General features: G+C 47.4%; 1 protein-coding gene across 6 annotated transcripts in view; it reads left to right on the plus strand.

The window, feature by feature from the left end:
• The window catches only part of Ntrk2 (neurotrophic receptor tyrosine kinase 2), a 337,851-nt gene that overhangs the window by 115,551 nt on the left and 200,133 nt on the right, over window positions 1-22,167 (plus strand). Inside the window, exon 13 of one of the 6 annotated variants that reach the window (XM_005078416.4) lies at window positions 16,314-21,118. The exons of the other annotated variants lie outside the window; for them this stretch is intronic. Coding sequence (XP_005078473.1) covers window positions 16,314-16,351 — 38 coding nt within the window. The 3' untranslated portion in view covers window positions 16,352-21,118. Of the gene's footprint in view, window positions 1-16,313; window positions 21,119-22,167 lie in introns of those variants that run through there. 6 annotated transcript variants of the gene reach the window in all.

Consider the following 22,167-nt stretch of genomic DNA (forward strand, 5'->3'; position numbering starts at 1 on the left):
GTATATGAAAGTAATAAAAACTGTGTTTCTTTAAACATATTTCATAATGTTGTTTTATAAGTTCACCTTGGGTTTTCTTCCTAGTACAGAATAAATTAGATTCTACTGCATATTGATCATAGACTGATAAGTATATTGAAACAGCGTGAGTTCTTACATCAAGGAGAAGCTTGAAGTGGGGGAAAAGAAAGATATTGGGCACACGAGCTCATTCCTCACAGGTCAACAAACTGTAGCTCACAGACATAATCCAGTTTTCTGTGAATTCTTCATAAACATAAGCTTTATTACAACACACCAGTGTGTTCCATACGTGCTCTCTGTGTCTACTTTCATGCTGTGACAGAACATGGGCAGCTGTGACAGGGAGCAATGGCCTGTGGAGTTGAAACATACCCACTATTTGTCCTTTTACAAAAGAATGTCTGCTAACCCCTGTGTAGCCGGTATGGGTGATCCCATGAGAGTGGCTGGGCTGTTCCACGTAATATATTAACATAACATTTAAGCATTTTCAAAAGTGAAGTAAAATATGTGAGCAATTTATCCATGGTGGGTTCAGAATTTTTGGGCTGAGCTGTCTTAGGCAACTCAAGCAGCTATGAATAAACACTGCAGGTGGTAGATCTTGTTGACAGTAGAAAATTTCTCCTTACGGGTATAGAAGCTGGGAAATGCAAGATCATGAGGACTGTAGGTTAGGTGGCTAGGAGGTCTGTGTCCTGGTTGATAGACAGCCTCACATGATAAGAGAAGAAACCAAAATACCTAACAGGGTTGTCCTTCAGTGTATGGGTTTCTCTTATTGGTAAATGAATAAAACACTGTTTGGCCAATGAGGCAGGAAGATAGGCAGGACTAGGAGACGAAAAGAATTCTGGGAAAGGTAGGCAGAGAGGGCCTGCCAGAACAGTTGCCATGGGAAGGGCCGAGAAGAAAGGAAGCACCAGGCATTCTCTGGTAAGATAAGACAATGTGGAAATACTTAGATTAATAGAAGTCGGTTAGTAATTAAGGGCTAGCCAATAAGAAGCTCTAGTCATTGGCTAACAGTTTTATAATTTAATATAGCGTCTGTGTGTTTATTTGGGGCTCAAGGACCGCGGGACCCTGCCAGGCCAGAAAGCTCTGTAACAAACACCCCTAGGCCACTTGCATAAGGTACCAATCCCGTTCACGAAGACTGTGCCCTCATGACCTATTATATTAGTTAACTTTTCTTACCACTGTGATAAAATGCCATGATCAAGAACAACTTGTAGAAGGAAGAGACTTTACTGTGGCTTAAGGTTCCAGTGGAGGTGTCCTCAGTGGCCGGGGTTGGGGACGGAAGCGGGTAGTCAGAGCAAGGAGCTGAAGGGTCATTACAGAGGGGGCAAACTGGGAGTGGGGGTGAGGCTAGAACCCCTCAGAACCCACCTCCAGTGATGTCCTTCCTCAAGCAAGCCTTCACCTGCTAAAAGTTTCCCAACCTCCCCAAGCAGACCACCAACTAAGGACCATGTGTTCAAACGCACGAGGCTATGGGGGGGAGGGGGTGTTTCTCATTCAAATCACTGTGCCAAGTAAGAGCCCAAAGTCCTGCCCTCAGGTCTGTCACCGTGAACTTAGGTGTCACCTTGTAAATTTTATCAAGGACAGTGATTTTCGTGTGAAAGCACCCAGCTCCACCTCTGTCCTCTGCTCATCCCCCTTCGAAAAATGTCTTCTCACTACACGGACCCTTTCTCCAGTAATGAGTTTGTAAACAGAGTGGCAGGGCCGGATCTGAGTCCTGGTGGCCCTGTGCCCTTTGAACAAGTTGCTCAAGTCATCTGGAGGGAGCTCATCTTTTCAACGGGCTGGATAAAATGGGCAAGCTTTCAAGTGCTCAGATTGTGTGACCTTTGCACTCAAGGCCAGCCCTGGGGGCTGGAGAGATGCCCCGCCCCCGAGACGCATCCACACTGATCTTGTAGAGGACTGAGATTTGGTTCTGCTCCCAGCACCCACGCGGGTGGTGGCTCACAACGAACGGCCTGTAACCCTCGCTGTGAGACTTTGTGCCCCTACGTGGCCTCTCTGGGCGCTGCATATGAAGCACACAGGTACACGCAGACAAAACACTCCTAGGCATAAAATAAAGTAAATAAGGTCATCTTAGAAACAAAAGGAAAAGATCTCATGCCCGAGTTGTCTTTTTCTATCCGGTGTACTTACTGGCCAAGGTGTCTGTGTTAGCCAGGGTTCTCTAGAGCGACAGACTAGAGAATAAATCTCTCCCTGTGTATATAAAGGGGATTTATTGGAATGAATGGCTTACCAGCTGAAGTCCAGCTTAATCCAACAGTGACTGGCCTTGAAAGAAAAGTGTCCAAGAATCCAGTAGTTTCTCAGTCCCGCGAGGCTGGATGTCTCGGCTGGTCTTCGGAACAGGCTGGAATCCCAAAGAAGGAGGGTCCAACACCAGTGGCTGAATGAACGTGCTAGCAAGACGAGGGCAGGCAGGCAACGGGCAAAAGCTTCCTTCTTCCGTGTGCTTTAGTAGACTCACAGCAGGAGGCGTGGCCCACATTAAAGGTGAGCCTCCCCTCCTCAGGTCCAGATCAAAGGTGTGAGTGCGTGTCTTCCTACACCAAAGGCCAAGACTAGAAGTGGATTCATCCGCTTCAAACCAAGCAAAAATGATTTCTCACAGCTGTGCCCTCCATTTCTGGACTGAATAGCCGCTATTACACTGCCAGACAGACTACCTTTCTGGTCAGTCATTGACCTTCTTGATGAGCATTGAACACCAGCTGCCTAGGGGGTAAGACAGGACTCCCTAGACATGGAAATGGCTCATTCATTTATTAAAGCATCCCTTATCTACAGACACCCCCTAAGCTATATGCTTAGTAACTCCTTTGCTCTTCACGGCGGTCCTACACCGCGACACTACCATGCTGAGGTACCTCATGAACTTTTGTAGTCATTGTTCTCGGCGTCTTCAGAGTCTGCCTGAGAGCACGTGACCTACAAAGACATGGGTTGCTTAGTTCGTGATTTGGAGACTGACAAGTCAACGCCACGGCGCTAACCTTATCTTGGCATCCCTTCTCTGCTGCTGGCAGGGGCCACTTTGTCTTCCTACAGAGCCACCCAGCCCACGTAGGAGCACCACCCTCAAATCCCCACCATCTAACTTCAGCTGTTCCCCAGAGGCCTCGCCATCATGTAGATTTGAAGATTAAGTTTTCAGCACGTAAGCATTGGGGTCGAGTTGAAAACTAGCAAAGCCCAGTCTCTTAGTCCACAGCTTCCTGCCCACAAGGAGGTGGGCTTTGGCACGGCAGCCTGTGTCCACCTTAAAAGGCGTCAGGGGAAGCAAGCCAGAGAGGCACACACTGTCATTCTAGAAACTATGGACATTTTTTCTTTCATTTGCCAAAATCCCATTTGAAGCCGCCAGGATCAGTCCAGATGTCTGCATCCTCAGGCTCCTCTCTGAAGTCAAACGACAATGTTTTTGGTAGGATGATAGTTCCGTCTCTTCAAGTTGGAAAGTCATTTGTGTGAAATCGCCCTTCCCTCTGCCAGTGCCGTTTTTAAATTCCGAGGGTTAGAAAAACAAACAAGCAAGCAAATGACACAGCAGATGGGATCTAGGTGAGCTTTCGTCATTACGTTGTGGGAAATGAAGCTATGGATTTAGATAATCATCTGTTGCTTCAGCCTGCCCTCCAGGGACTGTAGTGATGGGGTGGGTGGGTTGGAATGGTGACTTTTCATTTTGAACCTTGTGAATCTTAGGTGTCCAGCACGATGGAGACATTCAGACTCTGTAGCTTCTTGCTGCGACAATGAGCCCATTCAGAGAGGAATTGATATCCCATGCTGTGTTACAGGAACAGGACATCTCTCAGGTCAGCCAGGGCTGGGAGAGGTGAGATGGGATTAGGTTTCAAGAGCAGATTAAGCTTCTTCTCAAGTCGTAGTTTCCCCTGGAAAATATAGCAACAAGAAGATCATTGTGTCCAATACCATGCACGTTTCTAATTAATTTATCTTGTGTTAATGAAGTTTACAAAGCAGAACATCTACTTTCTCCCTCAAGGAATTGGCTGAAGCTTCTGAAGGGGCATTGTGGCTGTTAGTTAGGTGCAGTTAGCTGGTAAATTTAGCCAGGGGTCTGTTCCTGTGGTTCTGGTTGGAGGAGGTCTTGGTAGGCTGAGATGCACCAGGGTAGGTGGGAGATGCACTGGGCTCTCTTCTTGCTTTAGGCAGCTGGATTGATGTCCAGGGAAAATGGAAGCAGAAAATCTATTGAGATTCAGCTTGGTGATTTTTCATCTGTCTTTTTCTTGGTTGCAGAGCAGTAGAGCCCTTTAACCGGAGGTTTGTAAGCCCCTGTAAAGACACTTTTTCCATGGTCTTAAAATTGGAACAAAAGCCACAGGACACTCTTAGACTCTCTCCTCCATAGGTATGAAATCTGTCACCCTCTCCAGTAGTTGAGTTCAGAGTGACATTGCAGCCAGCAGCTGCCATGAAACCTGCTGATCCAGGCCAAGGCCGGAGGGGCCAAGGCCACCCTGAGCCTATGCAGCAGTGACTCTGCATGACCCACGTGGTTTGCCCCAGGCGTTCTTATTCTGGGCTTGGATTTCAATTTTCCAGGAGGGCAAGCTCAGAGTTAGAGCAAACTTCTCTCCTTTGGCATTTCCCTTCATCATTCACATCAGGACGTGCACTTAGACCTGTGATTTAAAGTGTGCTTGGGAAGGCGTTTGTAGCATTTGAGCTGATTAGCCATAGGCAGGATGGAGTTTTCTTTCTATGGGAGTAAACCTGGGAACACACTGGCCACTCTCCCTAGTGTTTTAAGCAAGATGCCTTGATAGCAAGCCTAGGTTCATCCATACGCAGATCTCCCTAGGTTCTCCGAGCTGTGCTTTCTTGATGGCTTTTGTCTTAGGAAAGATGCTCAAGAAAAAAAATTGGCCTCAAACGATAAACTGAACTACATGCAATTATTTCTAGACATAGAGGTGTTCTGCCCACCATCCTGTGAGGTGTGGTTTATTGCTGTGTCAATGAGAGAACACACAACTAAATCAAGCAAACTATGAATGCAGTCTTCCAGAGACTTCACATTTTCATCTATAGAATGGGGACACCAGCAAGGTCCTCCTTCTGCTAGTGTGGCAGGGGAGAATAATATTCAACAAATAAAGAAGAAATTGCAGCTGATCTTTAAGGGAAAATTCAAACCTAGGCCATGACTCCCACTCAGTTGTCTTGTCCCCCAATTCTTCCAAGCCCCAGAGAACAGAGAGTGGGGATGTGATGAGGGAAGCCATTTGTACAGAGCTGGGAGACAGAGGCACACATAGTCACAGAGGTGTGAGCGGCCCAGGAAGAAAACAAAAAAGAAACACCCATGATGCTTCTGACCAGGAAGAAGCCCAGCGTTTGTGAAGGCTTACTCCAACAGTGCAGGCTTTAAAGACATGGCCAGTGGTTTGAAGCAGTGTTCACATTTATGCCCGAATTCTTGGTAGCTGAAGAATAGGTCAAGGTCATCTGTGAGTTCCAGGCTGGCAGTTTGTCTTCCTGGACATGTTTTTTACTTGACGTGCTTAGTGTAACACAGACATGCTTAGTGTAACACAGACATGCTTAGTGTAACACAGACATGCTTAGTGTAACACAGACATGCTTAGTGTAACAGACATGTTTAGTATAGTACAGATATGCCTAGTATAACACAGACATGCTTAGTGTAACACAGACATGCTTAGTGTAACATAGACATGCTTAGTGTAACAGACATGCTTAGTATAGCACAGATATGCCTAGTGTAACACAGACATGCCTAGTGTAACACAGACATGCTAAGTATAGCACAGATATGCCTAGTGTAACACAGACATGCCAAGTGTAACATAAACATGCCTAGTGTAACACAGACATGCTTAGTGTAGGTTAGACATGCTAATTTAAGCATAGACATGCTTAGTGTAACACAGACATGCTTAGTGTAGCATACACCTGTCTTTCACTGAAGGCCTGCCTCTTTAGATTTGTAGATTTATTTTTTATTTTATGTGCTGTGTGTTCTGCCTCTAAGTGTGTCTGTGAACCATGTGTACTTGGTTTCCTTGGGGGCCAGAAGAGGATGTTGGGTCCTTTGGAACTGGACTTACAAGTGGTTGTGAGATGCTATGTGGGTGCTGGGAACTGAACCTGGGTCCTCTGCAAGAAAAGCCAGTGCTCTTAACTGCTGAGACATCCATCCAGCCTCTACTCCATTGCCGAGTGCTCTCATTATGTAGCCCTGACTGGCCTTGAACTCACAGAGACCCACCTGATCCCAAGTGCTGTGTGCCACCATGCCCAGCTCCAACTGTTGTAATTGGTGTTTTTAATTAGTTCTTGGAGAATTTCACATGTGCATTCAGTGTGTTTCCATCATATTCACACGACTCCTCCCCAGATCCACCTTTACCCCTACTCCCTTTCCAATATCACAGATGATTTCCTTTCCCTTTTATAACCCATTTAGCTCAGCTGTGATGCCCATATCCACACGGGCATGGAGCATTGTTGGCTCACACCCTCAAGGAAAACTGACTCCCCCTTCCCCCACAGCTGAAATAATAGGGAATTAGAAATTTGTAAGCCTTTGTCTCTTTCTGAATGTTAACAGTCACAACACTAGCTCCTCCCCCACATAGGAGCTTGTACTGGGCATTGGCAGCCGTGACTCTTAGTTCCAGTCAAGACACACGGGGAAGCTCAGCCCGTACAATGTTGCCAGCAAGCCTGATGACCTGAGTTCAACACCCAGAACCCATGTGGAAGGGAGAAGAAGAAAACTGACTCCACAAAGTTGTCTTCTGACCTCCATACATGTGCTGTGCGTGATTCAAACACACACATGCACACATACACACACACACTCACAAATAAGAAGCAAAAAAGTGTGAGTGTCACCTATGTGTGTATGTATGTGTGTGTATATGTATGTGCACACATGTGTTTGTGTGTATGTGTGCGCACATGCATGTGTTTGTGTTTGTGCATCTATGCACACACATGCTTATGTATGTAAATGTATGTTTGTGTATACTTGTGTGTGCATGTGTGACTGTATGTGCGTGTGTGTGTGTGGGGGGGGGGGTGTGTAGTGTAATAACCACAGTCTTCTCCACATAACAATGGCTCTCAAGACTCAAGAAGGGCCCTGTGTTCTCGCACAAGGGAGTAGGGGAGGGGAGAGCATGTCCTGTCTCTCAGAGGGGGGATGCAGTTCTGGGAAGCCCCTGAGACTGGCCAGTGCGCAGATGCCGTTGGCTGCTAGGGAAGAAGGGCTCCTTCCAAATGAGCTCTCTGAGAAACTGTCCCAAGCAGCAGAGACCGGTGGGACAACAGCTTGCTTTGAACCAAGCTTCGAGTCCTGTGGCTCCCCCCGTCTGGATGTAGAGCTACAGCCCTGGGTTCACGTGGCATCCCGGGTTTCCTGCTGGTGTGTTTAATGAGGCTTCAGAAGTGGGCCGCCTGCTATGCAAAATGGAACATGTCTGGTGACTGGCTGTAGACGGAATCCTGAGGGCTCCTCCTGAGAGAAGTGCCCTCAGAGTGCAAATCTGATTCTCGCTGGCACAAATGGGTGAATAATCCAGACGGGGGATCAGTGCAGGGCTCTGTCTTTCCCCACACCTTGCTGGAATAAGGGATAGCCATGGGGTTGAGGCTGTCTATGCCTCCCCAGGTTCTTCTGGAGCTTCCAGTTTCTCCAATAAGTCTCAGTCGACTGACAAGGCACAGGCTGGTCATCATCATTTCATCCTAACCTTCTTCAGGCAGGCATAGAGGGTCACATGGGCCGTGACAGCCCGGTAAGCCCCCTGGCGGAGAAGCACATGTCAGCTCTTGCCCTGGCTGGGCGACAGCTGAGATGATGGCCATCCTCTCAGTATCTGCTCCGAGGAAGGCACCAGAGACAAAGGGTGTGTGTGGGCTGCAGGAGCTCTCATTTTCTGTCATCCTCTGACTCTGGGCTCAGGCAGATCAACAGCCAAGAAGATCCTTTGAGGTTCTCATCCCTCCACATTTCCAACAAGTGCCCAACAGCCAAGCAAGCAGATCGGCGGCCCTGCTTTGGTCTGGGACCCTGGGAAATTGATGGCTACCGTCCTTTCTTGTGAGGGCTGAGCACGTTGCAAAAGGTTCTTTGTCCCAGCTGCCTGGTCCCACGGCTGCTTCAGCCCCAAATGAACACGCAGAGATTTACATTGATCATAAACTGTTGGCCAGCGGCTGTGGCTTCTTGTTTGACTAGCTCTGTCTTAATTACTACCTCATTTCTATCAGTGTATGTACCGCCACGAGGCTGTGGCTCACCCTGTAATGCCCCGGCATGTTGTTACTCCTTAGGCAGCATCACGGCTCTGTGTCAAGCATTCTCCTGGTCTCCTAGACCCGCCTGTCTTCCCACCTCATTGGCTGAACGGTGTTTTATTCGTTAACCAATAGGAGAAGCATATACCCAGAAGGGCATCCCCATCATGGGCACACAAAGTAAGGAGCCTCCAAATAGCGTCAGCACACAAGGGGAACCAACGCCGTCGTCAGACCTGGGGATGCCCACGCAAGTCACAGCTCACTCCTCAGAATGAGCATGTGCCATTTTGTCAGTTCTGAGTGGGAAGAAGGGTTTGCTCTCCCTTCTCTCCTGTGGCACATTTGGGGAACTAGCGCTGCTTGCCAACAGTTCAACACAGGACAGACCAGCCCTGTCTTTGTTTTTTGTCTCTGGAATTCTTGGTGCTCAGTTAAGTTTTCACCGTCTTCCCCACTTGGCTGACTTAAATGGAGACTGGCTTCATAAACGTCCTTAACCTACCCACGTGAGAATGTGAGTGTGACCTCTCCTAGGTCAGCCAAGACCCGCCTAAGACAGGACTGTTGGGATAAAGCAGTAGGTGGAGACGTGGCTGTAGATGGAGCCCCACTTAAACACACTGACCCGTGTTAATATAAACAGTTTAGCCAATGGCTCAGGCTCCTTATTGGCTAACTTTCTCTTAATTATTAACCCATAACTACCAGTCTATGTGTTTCCACGTGGCCTAATTTCACCGGAGAGGGCTCCAGCATGCTATCCCTTTAGCTGCTACATGGTGTCTCTCCCTGGCAGCTTCTCCCCAGCATTCTCCTTGTCTGGTAGCCCCGCCTATACTAACTGCCTGGCTACCGACCAATCAGCATTTTATCCATCAACCGATAAGAGAAACATATATACAGAAGGATGTCCCCCATCACGTGACTCCCACGAAAGTCCCCCATTGGACAATGTGCCCAAGCCCAGAAGTCACTGAACCCCGAACTGCTGTTTGTTGCCCCAAAATGAGTGAGAACCTCAGTTCTGCTTATTCTCCCCTTCTTGAGGTGGGTCTGAGCTTGGACCTGGGTCTGCACTCCCCATTTTAGAGCCGTTGATCCCTCTGCTCAGGACACGCTGTCACATGCTGCTTGCTTTTGGTCTCTGCAGTGCACCAGTGGTGACTAATAAGTTCCGTTTCCTCTTCCGCCCTTCTCTCTCCATCTCCCGATTCTCGTCCCCAAGGCAGTAACTTCTGTCGTCCTCAGATAGGCCCTGGTTTTTCCATGCACACTTTCTTGTTTTCGCATATTGAATATATTTTCTTCTTTTCTGGAAGTTCACTCCTAAATCTACTGTGGCCTGTGCTCCACAGCCGTAGACGCAAGTGGGCAGAGCCAAACAACATGATGCCTATGTGGGGATCTTAATAGATTTTTGTCACATTCTCACTGGGTGTGAGGACTGGCATCACCCCCACCCCCTGTATAGCTTCACAGTTTATAATAATCCACCGGCTGGAGTATTTTGGTAAATTTCCAGCGGGGACACAAAAGCCCCGGTGGCGGCTTGTCGCACCGACACTTGATTCCCTGTGTCCTTGTGTTTTGCATCTGTGGATGAGGAATGTTTTTTTCGGGGGAGGAAGGGTAAGCTTGTACAAAATATGGATGATTTTCTTCTTGTCATTGTTCTCTCAAAAGTACAGCGAAGCTACAATTTGCGCATCATTATGCCGCGTTGGTATCGTCAGCTATTTAGAGGTGGCCTGGAGCATGCAGGACAGTGGGCATAGGTTATATGTGAGTAGTGCGCTGTTTTATACGGGGCCTGGAGTGTCAGAGGTGCATCTGTATTCGTGGGCATCTGGAAACCAGTGTGCCTGGGATACAGAAGGACATCTGTGTATGTGTATTGGACTGGGAAGTATATTCACACACTGCAAAAGGCTGGGCAGCGCTGAGCATCTCTGTTTGGTCACTGGGGACCCTTTAGAGTGTCCATCTTTTCTTGGTATTTTCTATTCCACTCCAGGCACTTTGGGGGTGATTCAGGGAACAAGGGTGGTGGTAGCCATCTCTAACTGTGCTGTCCACTGCTTTATGAAATTGTGCTGCGCCCTTGGGCACTTCTCCTGAGCCCCTTCTGATGAGGCCACAGCCTCCTTAGGGTCTGAGTTGTGCAACCGATTTGGCTTTCCTCGTGCAATCTCGCTTTGCCAAGAACTTTCTGTTTCTTACTTTAATTTTCATCTCATAACTTGACTCAATTTCGCGTACTCAAACCAGACCTCTTTCTTGCTGAGAACCCTCAGTCCTGGGTCACTAGTTTTTTGTTTTGTTTTGTTTCTCTAGCTGGGAAGTGGACAACAGTTTCTTTCCTCTGCCTCACTCCCACACGCAGTCATATTGGTCAATGTGGGGATTAGAATAGACCGAGACCAGCATATTTCCCTTGGGAGCTTACAATGAGATGCCCCATGGGTGTCCCTGTGCCCAGCTCTGAGGCTTCGATATCTTCTGACCACGGAGGAGTTTTGTGTCAGATGTCTGAGAAGGGCAAGCACCCGGGTGACCCAGTCTGGGTTTTTAATGCTGTGAAGAGACACCATGACCACGGCAACTCTTATAAGAAACCGTCTAACTGGGACAGCCCACTTGCGGTTTCAGAGGTTCTGTCTGTTATCATCAAGACAGGGAGCAGGCAGATGTGGTGCTGAGGTTGGGAGTCCCACATCGTGCTGGCAACAGGAAGTCGAACTGAAAGTTGCAATGAGGGAAGCGAGCAAAGAAAACCTCGAGGCCCATCCCCACAGTGACACACCTCCCTTAACAAGGCCACACCTCCTAACAGTGCCACTCCTTTGGGAGGCCATTTTCTTCCAAACCATGACACCAGGCAACCAAGAGGAACAGCAGAATGTGCACTACACCACAGCTGTCCTTCTCTGCTGGGCTGTGCAGTTGAGCTCACTGACTCCTTGGCTGTGGAGTTGAGTGCAGTGACTCCTTGGCTGTACAGTTGAGTGCAGTGACTCCTTGGCTGTATAGTTGAGCTCACTGACTCCTTGGCTGTACATTGAGTGCAGTGACTCCTTGGCTGTACAGTTGAGCTCACTGACTCCTTGGCTGTGGAGTTGAGTGCAGTGACTCCTTGGCTGTGGAGTTGAGTGCAGTGACTCCTTGGCTGTGCAGTTGAGCTCACTGACTCCTTGGCTGTAGAGTTGAGTGCAGTGACTCCTTGGCTGTACAGTTGAGTGCAGTGACTCCTTGGCTGTACAGTTGAGCTCACTGACTCCTTGGCTGTACAGTTGAGTGCAGTGATTCCTTGGCTGTACAGTTGAGCTCACTGACTCCTTGGCTGTATAGTTGAGTGTAGTGATTCCTTGGCTGTGCAGTTGAGCTCACTGACTCCTTGGCTGTGAGTTGAGCTCACTGACTCCTTGGCTGTGGAGTTGAGTGCAGTGACTCCTTGGCTGTGCAGTTGAGTGCAGTGACTCCTTGGCTGTGGAGTTGAGCTCACTGACTCCTTGGCTGTGGAGTTGAGCTCACTGACTCCTTGGCTGTACAGTTGAGTGCAGTGACTCCTTGGCTGTACAGTTGAGCTCACTGACTCTTTGGCTGTATAGTTGAGTGCAGTGATTCCTTGGCTGTGAGTTGAGTGCAGTGACTCCTTGGCTGTATAGTTGAGTGCAGTGACTCCTTGGCTGTGCAGTTGAGTGCAGTGACTCCTTGGCTGTGCAGTTGAGTGCAGTGATTTCCTTGGCTGTGAGTTGAGTGCAGTGATTCCTTGGCTGTACAGTTGAGTGCAGTGATTCCTTGGCTGTGCAGTTGAGTGCAGTGACTCCTTTGCTGTGAGTTGAGTGCAGTGACTCCTTGGCTGTGCAGTTGAGTGCAGTGATTCCTTGGCTGTGTAGTAGTGCACTGACTCCTTGAGTCCACCCACAGGTTCTTGTGTGATGTAGTCTCAGACACAGGAGGTCTGTAACTTCTCTCGCTGCCCTTCTCTAGGCAGCAGCCTGGCATGTGGACAGGTCAAAACAAAACAAACACAGGACTTCAGAGGTACGAAAAGGCGCATGATGAGAGCATAGGCCTCACAGAGTTAAGACTTGGGTGAACTAGGAGGAGTGTCTGTGTGAAAGACAAAGCATGGTTGAGGCAGATGGAGGGAGCTTGGGGGGAGTTTCTGAAGGAAGACCTGTCATATGGATAGTCTGCTATTACTAGGAAGCCAAAGGGTGTTTAAAATGTATTTAAGCACCTTCCGGGTTGAGCTCAGAGAAGATACCAATGCTGTAGTGTATACAGGGAGATTTCTTGGTGCCTTTATAAAAGATGGTCCAGTAATTTCGAGCTTCTGTGTTTGGATTTCAGCTCTCTCCTCATAGGTGGTGTGGGACACCCACTCCCACCATGTGGCCAAATGACCTACCTGTATAGAGTAAGAAAGGTAGGCAGGAAATAGATGGGGCTGTAACCCACAGACACCGTGTTCCACAGATGTCACATCTGAACAATTGGCTTTAAGTCCAGGTGCAGAAATGCATACGGCACACTGGTACCACAGAGCTGACTCTGTGACAGACAGTTTCCGAGTGCCAATTTTCTAGGCACCGATATCATAAATACTTGAGAGTTTGCTGTTTGGCTTTACTTAGTAAACATTTTCCTACGTGTGCATGCATGAAGCTCTGGTTTTACCACTCAGTGCAGGCAGATACCCCCTGGGGGCCCCACACACCACACTGCCACCAAAGTGTCACCACCTTCACAGATGCCCAAGTTGGTGGTTTTTCCTCTTCGACTCCCCCAGTGATGGCTGTGGTGGGATGTGCTTTTGAGGCGGCAGCTGGAGCTTTCTTCTTCCATTCCCTCTGCTTCCCCTGGACTCAGCATCTTTCCTTTCTGCTCTGTATAAATTGCACTTGATTTAAACGCACTGAAGATCCTTGCTGTTTTGTCACTGATTGCTTCTGAGTAGCAGGAGGAACACGTGTACGCGCTTGGCTGTGAATGTATCTAAGTGGGTCGTGAGCCGACGGCAGGAAAGCAGTGCACTTCACTGGCTTTCCAGGGCCCTCTCTGGGCCTTCCTTTTCATGAGGTCAGGGGCAGATTCTGCGTCAGCGAAAGGCAGAGGTTGGATGCTAGGGTCTATTGCCTTGTCCGTTTCTCTGCTCCCGGCTGTGCCCTTACTTCTGAGGTGGGCGCCACTTTGCTCTCACCCGGCTGAGCACTGCTGGTCTACTCGGTGCTAACAAAGTTTCCTCAGAGTTGATTTTTTTTGGTGGAGGGGCTGATTTCACGGTCACCACCACGCACCACGGGAATACTGCAAATGCTTCAGAATGTCACATTGTCAAAATATCTATATTTCGGGCTCATAAGCTAGACAGCTCGTTTGGCTGCTAAACCCACAAGATGTTCAGCCATTTGTTGTGGTCTAAAACTTTCCGTCACTGGGATAAAATAACCAGCTATTGTTTCATATCATCTTGAGGGTCCTTTCTCGAGTTCCTGTTTTCTAAGCTCGAAGTCAGGGGCTCCCGATAGGTACACGGACCTCTCCCTTGCTGTCAGTTCTTAGGAAGGAAGGCGTGCTTCCTTATGAAGATGGGCTCTATGTGAAACCAGTTTTGCAATATTTGGTAGAATCTCCTCAGTCTGTCAACAGTACATGAGAAAAAGGGGGACTGGCCTGCATGTTTGGAGTGTGGGGTGATGGAAATCAGTGCTCAAGACCCTGCCCGTGGCTCATTATTATAGCAGGCTGGAATTCACTGCAGTTGTTTTTATTTCGTGGGAGTATGGAACTGAGTTCTGCTTTTTGGTATGTGACCAGCATCCCCAAAGGCAAGCGGAGGACCACAGAAGGTGCTTCAGGTTGAGCAGTGAGGGCCAATGGGGACTGAGGTCTAAGCAAATGGCAGTGGATAGAGGTGGCATCTAGAGGAGTCACTTCTAATGTCTGATGGTGATAATCCATGGCCGTGGAGGGGCTCAGTCAGCGGAACGAAACATAGAAGCAAAGGAAAAGTGGTTTGGCTCTTGCAGCAAACAAACTCCTTACTTTCTATGTCACAAATGCACAGAAAGGAGAGACTACACCGGTGCCTGTGCTGCTGATTTTTTTTTAATCGAATGCCCTTCCTCACCGAGTGTTTGGGAGAATGAGTACATTGAATCAACAACCTTTATTTTTTTTTAATTTGGGGATAGAGTCTTCCATTTCCACCATCCAGTTTCTCGTATTTTCATTGGCAAGCCTGACATCCTTATATTAATCCTGTTGTTTCTGTGGGAAGGGATTCAAGATGTTCCCTAGTCAGACTTGCAGGAGTAACTGAAGAGTTGGCTTACCAATCTGGCCAGCTCAAGCTCTGGACCATAGTTTACTCTTAATTGAGCTTTATTAGTGTTTGCCTAGAGGCAAAACCAGTAGGAAAAAACACAAAAAAACTAGAGTATGGTAGGAAGGGGAACTAGCTGTCATCCCAGACTGTCCCCTAACTTCTCAGGGTCACAGATGACTAAACCTATGAGAAACACCCGATGCCAGTACCCAGTTCTTTCTCCACGAGAACGGCAGGGACCACGAATGCCACCGAAAACAAGCACTGTGGACTCTTTGGCATGATTGTAACCAGTGCTACACACCATGGTGACAGTCACTGTTCTGGAGAGAGCTGGCCCTGCTCTTGACAGACCAGACACCTGCTAGAGGAGGATGGGGTGTCCTGGAGGATTCTGTCAGGGGTGAGAGTCTGAAAACATCTTGTGGGTCTCTAGCGAGGTGCCATCTACTTTGCCGCTTGGGAATCTGATGAGGATTCATGAAAATAACGCTATTAGAACTCTGGATACTCCTACTGGGCCCCCAGAGCCGTGTCCAGAGAGAATCTGTTCCATTGTCTCTGTCTCACAAGGTGGTGTGAGGACTCCCTGAGCTGGGTTGGACTCCATAGCTGGGGCCTTGGGCGCAGTGCTTAACTCTCTAGGCCTCAGTTTCCTCATCAGTAAAGAGGGCAGAACTGTCTTCTTCGCCTGGTTGGAAAACTCAACAGGATAACCTCAGCACAGTGTTTAGAAGGGACAGTGTTTAGAGACACTGGCTTATAAATATCATATGCATTGCTTTTCCATCTGTGGGACAATGAGGTGTTTGAAGTCAAGGAACGCCACCCTCCTAATCTTGTATCATCTGTTAAAGAGCTGATATTTTCATGTGTGTTCAGTAATTGCTCTCTATTAGATAATGTATGGCGTGTATAACATATACATGTATCTATGAATCTTCTGTCATGTATTCATATATAATACACAATGGTTTGCATGCCCCAATGCTATATATCAAGTTTTATAATGGGCATTGCATTAATATGTGTATCATTCACATATAATATGGTGAATACTTAAGTTTAGGTGATATTATTAATTCCTGAGGAAAAATATCCAGAATGTTGTGTTGCCAATCAGGTTTAGGCTCAGTTTTTGAGTAATGAATCTGTTACTTTGAAATAATTTGATAAGACTAGGGAAGTAAAGAGAATCGAGGTTTGAATAAACACTTCTTGCTGAATCCAACTGCCCTCATGAGAAAATACTTACGAATTCTCCAAGGGTTATTTATATTGTGTTCAGATTTCCTCCCTTTCGTTAAACTGATAATATCTGATAGAGGTGTGGGTGGGTCTGTGTGCAGAAACCTTTTGCATTGCTTTCCCACATTTTATGTATCATTTGAATTGTTTTTTGAGTTTTAAAACTAAGTTGCTCAATAATGTGATGCCCGTATTATCACAATATGTGTTATTTGTCGGCCTTGCCTTGCATTTGAAAGCATATTCCACATTGTGTTTTATTTTGATGTATTATGTTCTTTTTTAAAAGTGACTGTGTTTGCATGTGAATTTCTGTTGATTTTCTTTTGAGCATGACTTATGTTTCATTTTGTGTTTCTTTTAGGTTTTGTTTTGTTTCATAAGATCCCCCTGGATGGGTAGCTGAAATAAGGAAAAGGCAGAGGAGGGCTGTGGTGTGCGTTGCTTGGTACCCTCTAAGCTGAGCTCTTGGGACCACTGTTGCTTATCCCAGGAGGTGCTGCTTACTTGGGGGTGTCTGGTGGAAACGGGCTATTCTCGGAGGATGTCTGCGGCCTGCCTGTTGTAAGCTGTGACTGGTGACCCTCAAGGCAGAGGCAGGTCTCAGGCAGCCGAGCAGCAGTGGAAGAGTACACTTAGATTCACCTTCTGTTCTCGCAATAGTTCAAATATAGAATCGAAGTGAAATCTCATTGGATCACACCTGTCTCCTGAAAGGTGTGCTGTTTGACTATACTGGAAATGTGCTGACATTAATTGCATCTGTTTATTAAAGGTGATTTGCAAATTTAAAAACTATGCATCTATCATCTATCTACCTACCTACCTACCTGTCTGTCTGTCTGTCTGTCTAAAGTCATAGCTAGGTCTAAGTGCACACTAAAAGTCTATTGTAACACCTATTGCAGCAACATTCTCTCTTTGCTAATGCTTACTGGCTTCCACGGCTTCTGCCTACAACTTCTGTGACTGAACAAGTTAAGAGCGTACACACCGTTGCTTTGGGGGACTTTGTGGTGCCATGAGAAGGTTCTTTGTTTTGCTGGGCAGCAAAGATCCAAACTTTTAGCTTAGGTGTCAGAGCACATGATGCTAAGGGCAGCTTCCAAGTCCACCAGCTGGTAGAATTTAGATTAAGCCCGAGAACAACTAACGGTAGAATATATGCACACAGGGAATTACAATCTTGACCCTTTTCATTGCCCTCTGGGCACCACCTGCCTTTTAGAAGTTTGCCTAGTGAGAAGGCCTCACATCTCACATCTCACATCTCATGCTGTCTGCATCACAGAGCTGCAGTTTTTCTGGTGGGAATAGGCCTGTACAGGGAAGGGCTGGCCCCCCGCTGTGGACAGGAGAGCCTGGTCTAAGGAGAGTCCCCTGCAGCATGCTGCCCTACTGCTGGGTTTCCACAAGTCAGCAAAGCTTGGCCTGACCCCCAGCAGCAAAGAGGCGGCAGGTTGCTAATGATTGCATGCTTTAAAGTGACCTTCCTCCATACAGAGAGGGCAGCCTGGCTACCGATGGCTGCTGCCCCCAGCTATGCTACACTGTAATCTGACCTCCAGACACCTCTTCCATTCACTTTGTCACCACAGTGGCCTTTGTGGGCTCTGTGCCATCTGCACCAGGCAGCAGCTCTGTCCTTGCCCTACGCTCTCCTTTTTTATTTTTCTTCTTTTAGGTCCCCTTCAGAACCAAGCTGGGGCATTTTGTTTAAAAATCCACACTCAGCTCCTTCACACGTGGAGCACAGCCAAAGTGGAAACTCATTAATGTCCCCCTTTTAAAACGTGGTTCATCTCCAAGGATTTACAGGTTTTTCTTGCAACAACCCCCAGCATGTTTGGAAACTGTTTTGAATCCTCTGTAAGCACAGCATCAATCTTAATAAACCAGAACCGGTTTAGCACCCCCCACACACACACACACACTTGACATAAGGGCGAATACCGTGGTGGTTTACGCTGCCGTATTGCTGGACTCCAGTCTTTTGCGAATCTGTGGATTGCAGTATTTGCCTTGGCTGTCCGTGCCTGTATCTGGAGAGAGCCGGTTGCTTCCAAAAGATCCCAGGGGCTTTGTCTCCAGGTGCCTCAGCACGGGGGGGGGGTTCTGTGTCTTGTTCCCATCACCCACCGAGCTTGCTGCACTGAGTGACAGCTCCTATCAGGTCTAAGATTTCTGTCTTTCCCAAAGGTGTTAACTTACAAAGAGGTCAGCTAATAGCAGAGATCTTGACCCCTGCAAGGAAAATGAAATTCAAACTGCCAGCCAGGCAGGGCCTCCGAGTGGCAAACACTCTTAAATATCGGCCATTTGGCACCCAAACCACCCAAACCAAAAAAAGAAAAGAAACCCTTAAACTTTTATGTCATTCTATGGAGCTGTAAAGAGGATGATGGGTTATTTAAAGATTATTTCGTAAGTTCCTCAGACCAGAAAGAAACGAAAGGGAGCAATCATTTCAGTGAGCCGTGGGGAAGAATGAATGAAGGGTAATATTTTATTTTAAGATGTAAACAAGCAGACAGATAAGGCGGGTTAATATCCCAAAGATCGCTCGGCATCTTCCAGGGACTAACGAAAGCAGCAGGTATTAGGAATTGTTTCATATGGTCCCTGAGTTCTTTACTTTGTCTTTTTGTTTTAATCCCCCAAAGACTGCCATCAGTAACACAGCTTTTCTTTTCTATAAATTTCCTTTTATCCTCGGCTTTTTTTCTTTCCTTTTTTTGGGGGGGCCCCCAAAAAATCTGCTCTTTGGAGATTCACAATGGTGTGCATTTTATTTTTACAGCATTAGGAAGGGAGAAGGGACATTTTAGTTGGAATTAGGTCTGTGGCTCTCTGACAGGAATTAGGCATTGCAGTATCAGGCAAGTCTCCTACATGTTCACAGTGGTCTAGGTGAGCCAACACCTGCTTGCCCGAGGGGTAGCTGTCACCCAGCCCAGCCAACCGTGTCCCAGTGAGCAAGACCCAAGTTTCCAAGTCTTCTTGTTTGAGGCAGTTGTGAAACCTGGATTTTTATGTGAAACATCCCTATTTTTAAAAAGTTGGCTCAGTTATTTTTAAAACATTATGTAGGCCAACAAAGCCTGCCTGTGGGCTGCCAGTTTGTTCCTTCCGTCTTAGACAGAATCATTGTTTCTCACTGTATCCGGCTATCTTTCCCTGCAAACTCGCTTTCTCCCGGCCTACCGCTGACAGCCGCCTGAAGCAAGTTGTGACGTGGACTTCAGTGACCCAGAGATGTACACCTGCGTCACCCTGTGACTCCCACCTAGCTGAGACCTCAAGCCTCTCTGGGCTGTTCTCAAGGCAGGGGCTTCTCACCGTGTCCCCCAAGTGCAGAGGCACTCGATTAAGCCCTTCCCTCTACTTTATCTGACACAAGTCCCTTCTCTCCAAGCTCGTGACTTCCGGCCTCCCAAGGGAGCAAAATGAGAGGAGACAGGACAGGGCACACTCCATCTTCCCGGCATCCTTAGTGGACTTAATACGGCTCTTGGTAACTAGAAAATGGGCGCACCGCCTCAAAGAGATAATGGTTTCCAAAGTTGTAGACCCACCGTGGGTGGGGGGGTCTCTGAGGCCCTTAGGCAGCTGAGATGGAGTGAGACACACCTACTGGCGTCACAAGGTGTCAGCCTGAGGTGTGACAGCAGTCACAGGCCGGAGAAGGGCAGGAGACGTGAACCCCAGTACACGGGAGAGACAGTAAGTTCAGAAGTTCTCCCTTCCGCTTCCCAGTCTCAGCCCCAACCCACAGCAAGGAAAGACACACATTGGGCCTTGACCTCCTCACTCTCCCGGATCCTGAACTGAGCTCAGAATAGCTAGGGTCTTGCAGCCTGTCCTCAGAGACCACGCTAGCACAGGGCTGCAGAGGACGTGACCGGTGGAGCGTGCGGCTGGAGTGCAGTTTCGGGGAGTGCTGAGCATGAGAGCCCCCCCCCCCCCGCTTGCTCCTGCTACCCCTCCCCTTTCTAAGCTGTCTCCTTGATAAACTGGGAATGTTTTCTGGTTCTTATTGGCTGCTTCGCATTAATTATAACACACCCAACTCCCCTCTCTCCCCTCCCCCCCACCCCCCACCCCCGTTGCAAACTAGACTCTCAAGCCTGTGCTGCTGACTCTTCTCTCTGTGAAGGGGGTGATTCACACCTCCACCTGCTTTGATAGTGCTGTCTAGAATTTTCCCCTTTGTTTTGATCTCGTTCTTTCACACCCTAATTGAAACTCACTTCATCTTGTTTGGTCTAGACTCTGGGATTCATGGGGAGGGCTCTGTTGAAGGGGAATGATTCCCTATAACATGGAGCTCGGGAGGTGGCTGCCTCCAGCTGTGTGGGCTGTGCCAGCCATAATGCTTTGTGATGACAGAGCTCCCGGGATGGAGCAGCTCAGGAGATCTGACTCCAAGGAGTCTGGCACGGGAGCTGCCATTCAGAACACTCTGCCCCATCCGCTTACCCCCAGTACTTGGCAATCTGTCACGTTTACCTCAGGACACCTGGGACAGCTGAGGGCTCCTCTGAAGCTAAATTGCTTTGCGATGAGTGCTGCTAGTCTTGAATTAGGTTGGCTGAATCTCCAGCCCAGAAAGATATATATGGCAGCTTCTGCTCCAGAGGCTTGCTCTGGTGTTCTGGGACTAAGGGACTGCCTAGCTCTTGGGACATGAGATAAGACCATTCGGTCTGCATTTAATCAACTCACATCTCAGGGCAGCCTCCAAACCACTCACTGTCTGTGTTTCAAGTCCTAGTTTTCTTGGCGGGAAATGTGTAAGAAGCAAAGAGGGGAGCCAGAGTCCCTGTCCCCAACTTAATTTAGCCAATGCATTCACAAACTGACATACAGACCAATATGAAGCAGCAAGAGGTGCCCAAGAAAGACCTGTCCCTGAGTTTCACCCCTATCAGGTTCAAATCCATCTGCTGGAATCCAGAGGCAGCCTGTGACTCATTTTCATGCCTGTTTTTTTCCCCCCTATAATAATCTGGGTTTTCAAGGCTCTTTTCCACATTTCCTGTAAACAATGCATCTCTTAAAAAAAAAAGATTTTGCTTCTAAGTGCTGTTTTAACAATGTGGCTAGACTATAAATGTACTTGCTGGATTCATCCATTTCTTTAACAAGCCAATAAAGTTTTATAATTCATCTCCGTGTGTCCTGTGTTCTCTGTAGACCATTCCCTGTCTCCTGCCCCCAAACACACATCCCCATCCCTGTGGCATTGGTGTTCTTCAGAGATGAAGGTGTTGCAGGAGGGATGGGAAAGTCACCTGGAATTTTGGGGATCCTACCTACTGTGGACTCTGGAAGGGCTTTGAAAGTTTCCATCAATAAGAATTACACATATGGTTTATGATTCTTGTATTATTTTCATTGGTTAAAATGTATTTGATACAGAGTACACATGGGAGTTTTGTGGGCTTTTTCCATCAAAACTTTTAAACTCCTTACAAAACACTTTGATGTTATGTCCTGTCAACAAATGAGAAGCTTGCATGACAGGCGAAGGAGAGTACAAGGATGGCATGACTGTAGGACATGACCAGAAATGTGCTTCATGTCCCTTTGTCTCCATCTATAATGGAGACCATGTCTATAATGGAGACTATGTCTATAATGGAGACCATGTCTATAATGGAGGCTGTGTCTATAATGGAGGCTGTGTCTATAATGGAGACCATGTCTATAATGGAGACCATGTCTATAATTGAGACTATGTCTATAATGGAGACTATGTCTATAATGGAGGCTGTGTCTATAATGGAGGCTGTGTCTATAATGGAGACCATGTCTATAATGGAGACCATGTCTATAATGGAGACCATGTCTATAATGGAGGCTGTGTCTATAATGGAGACCATGCCTATAATGGAGACTATGTATATAATGGAGACCATGTCTATAATGGAGATTGTGTCTATAATGTAGACTGTATCTATAATGGAGACTATGTCTATAATGGAGGCTGTGTCTATAATGGAGACCATGTCTATAATGGAGACTATGTCTATAATGGAGACCATGTCTATAATGGAGACCATGTCTATAATGGAGACCATGTCTATAATGGAGACTATGTATATAATGGAGACCATGTCTATAATGGAGATCGTGTCTATAATGGAGACTATGTATATAATGGAGACCATGTCTATAATGGAGATCGTGTCTATAATGGAGACTATGTCTATAAT

The sequence above is a fragment of the Mesocricetus auratus genome, unplaced genomic scaffold, assembly GCF_017639785.1.
Source record: "Mesocricetus auratus isolate SY011 unplaced genomic scaffold, BCM_Maur_2.0 Super-Scaffold_100013, whole genome shotgun sequence".
Classification (NCBI taxonomy): Eukaryota; Metazoa; Chordata; class Mammalia; order Rodentia; family Cricetidae; genus Mesocricetus; species Mesocricetus auratus.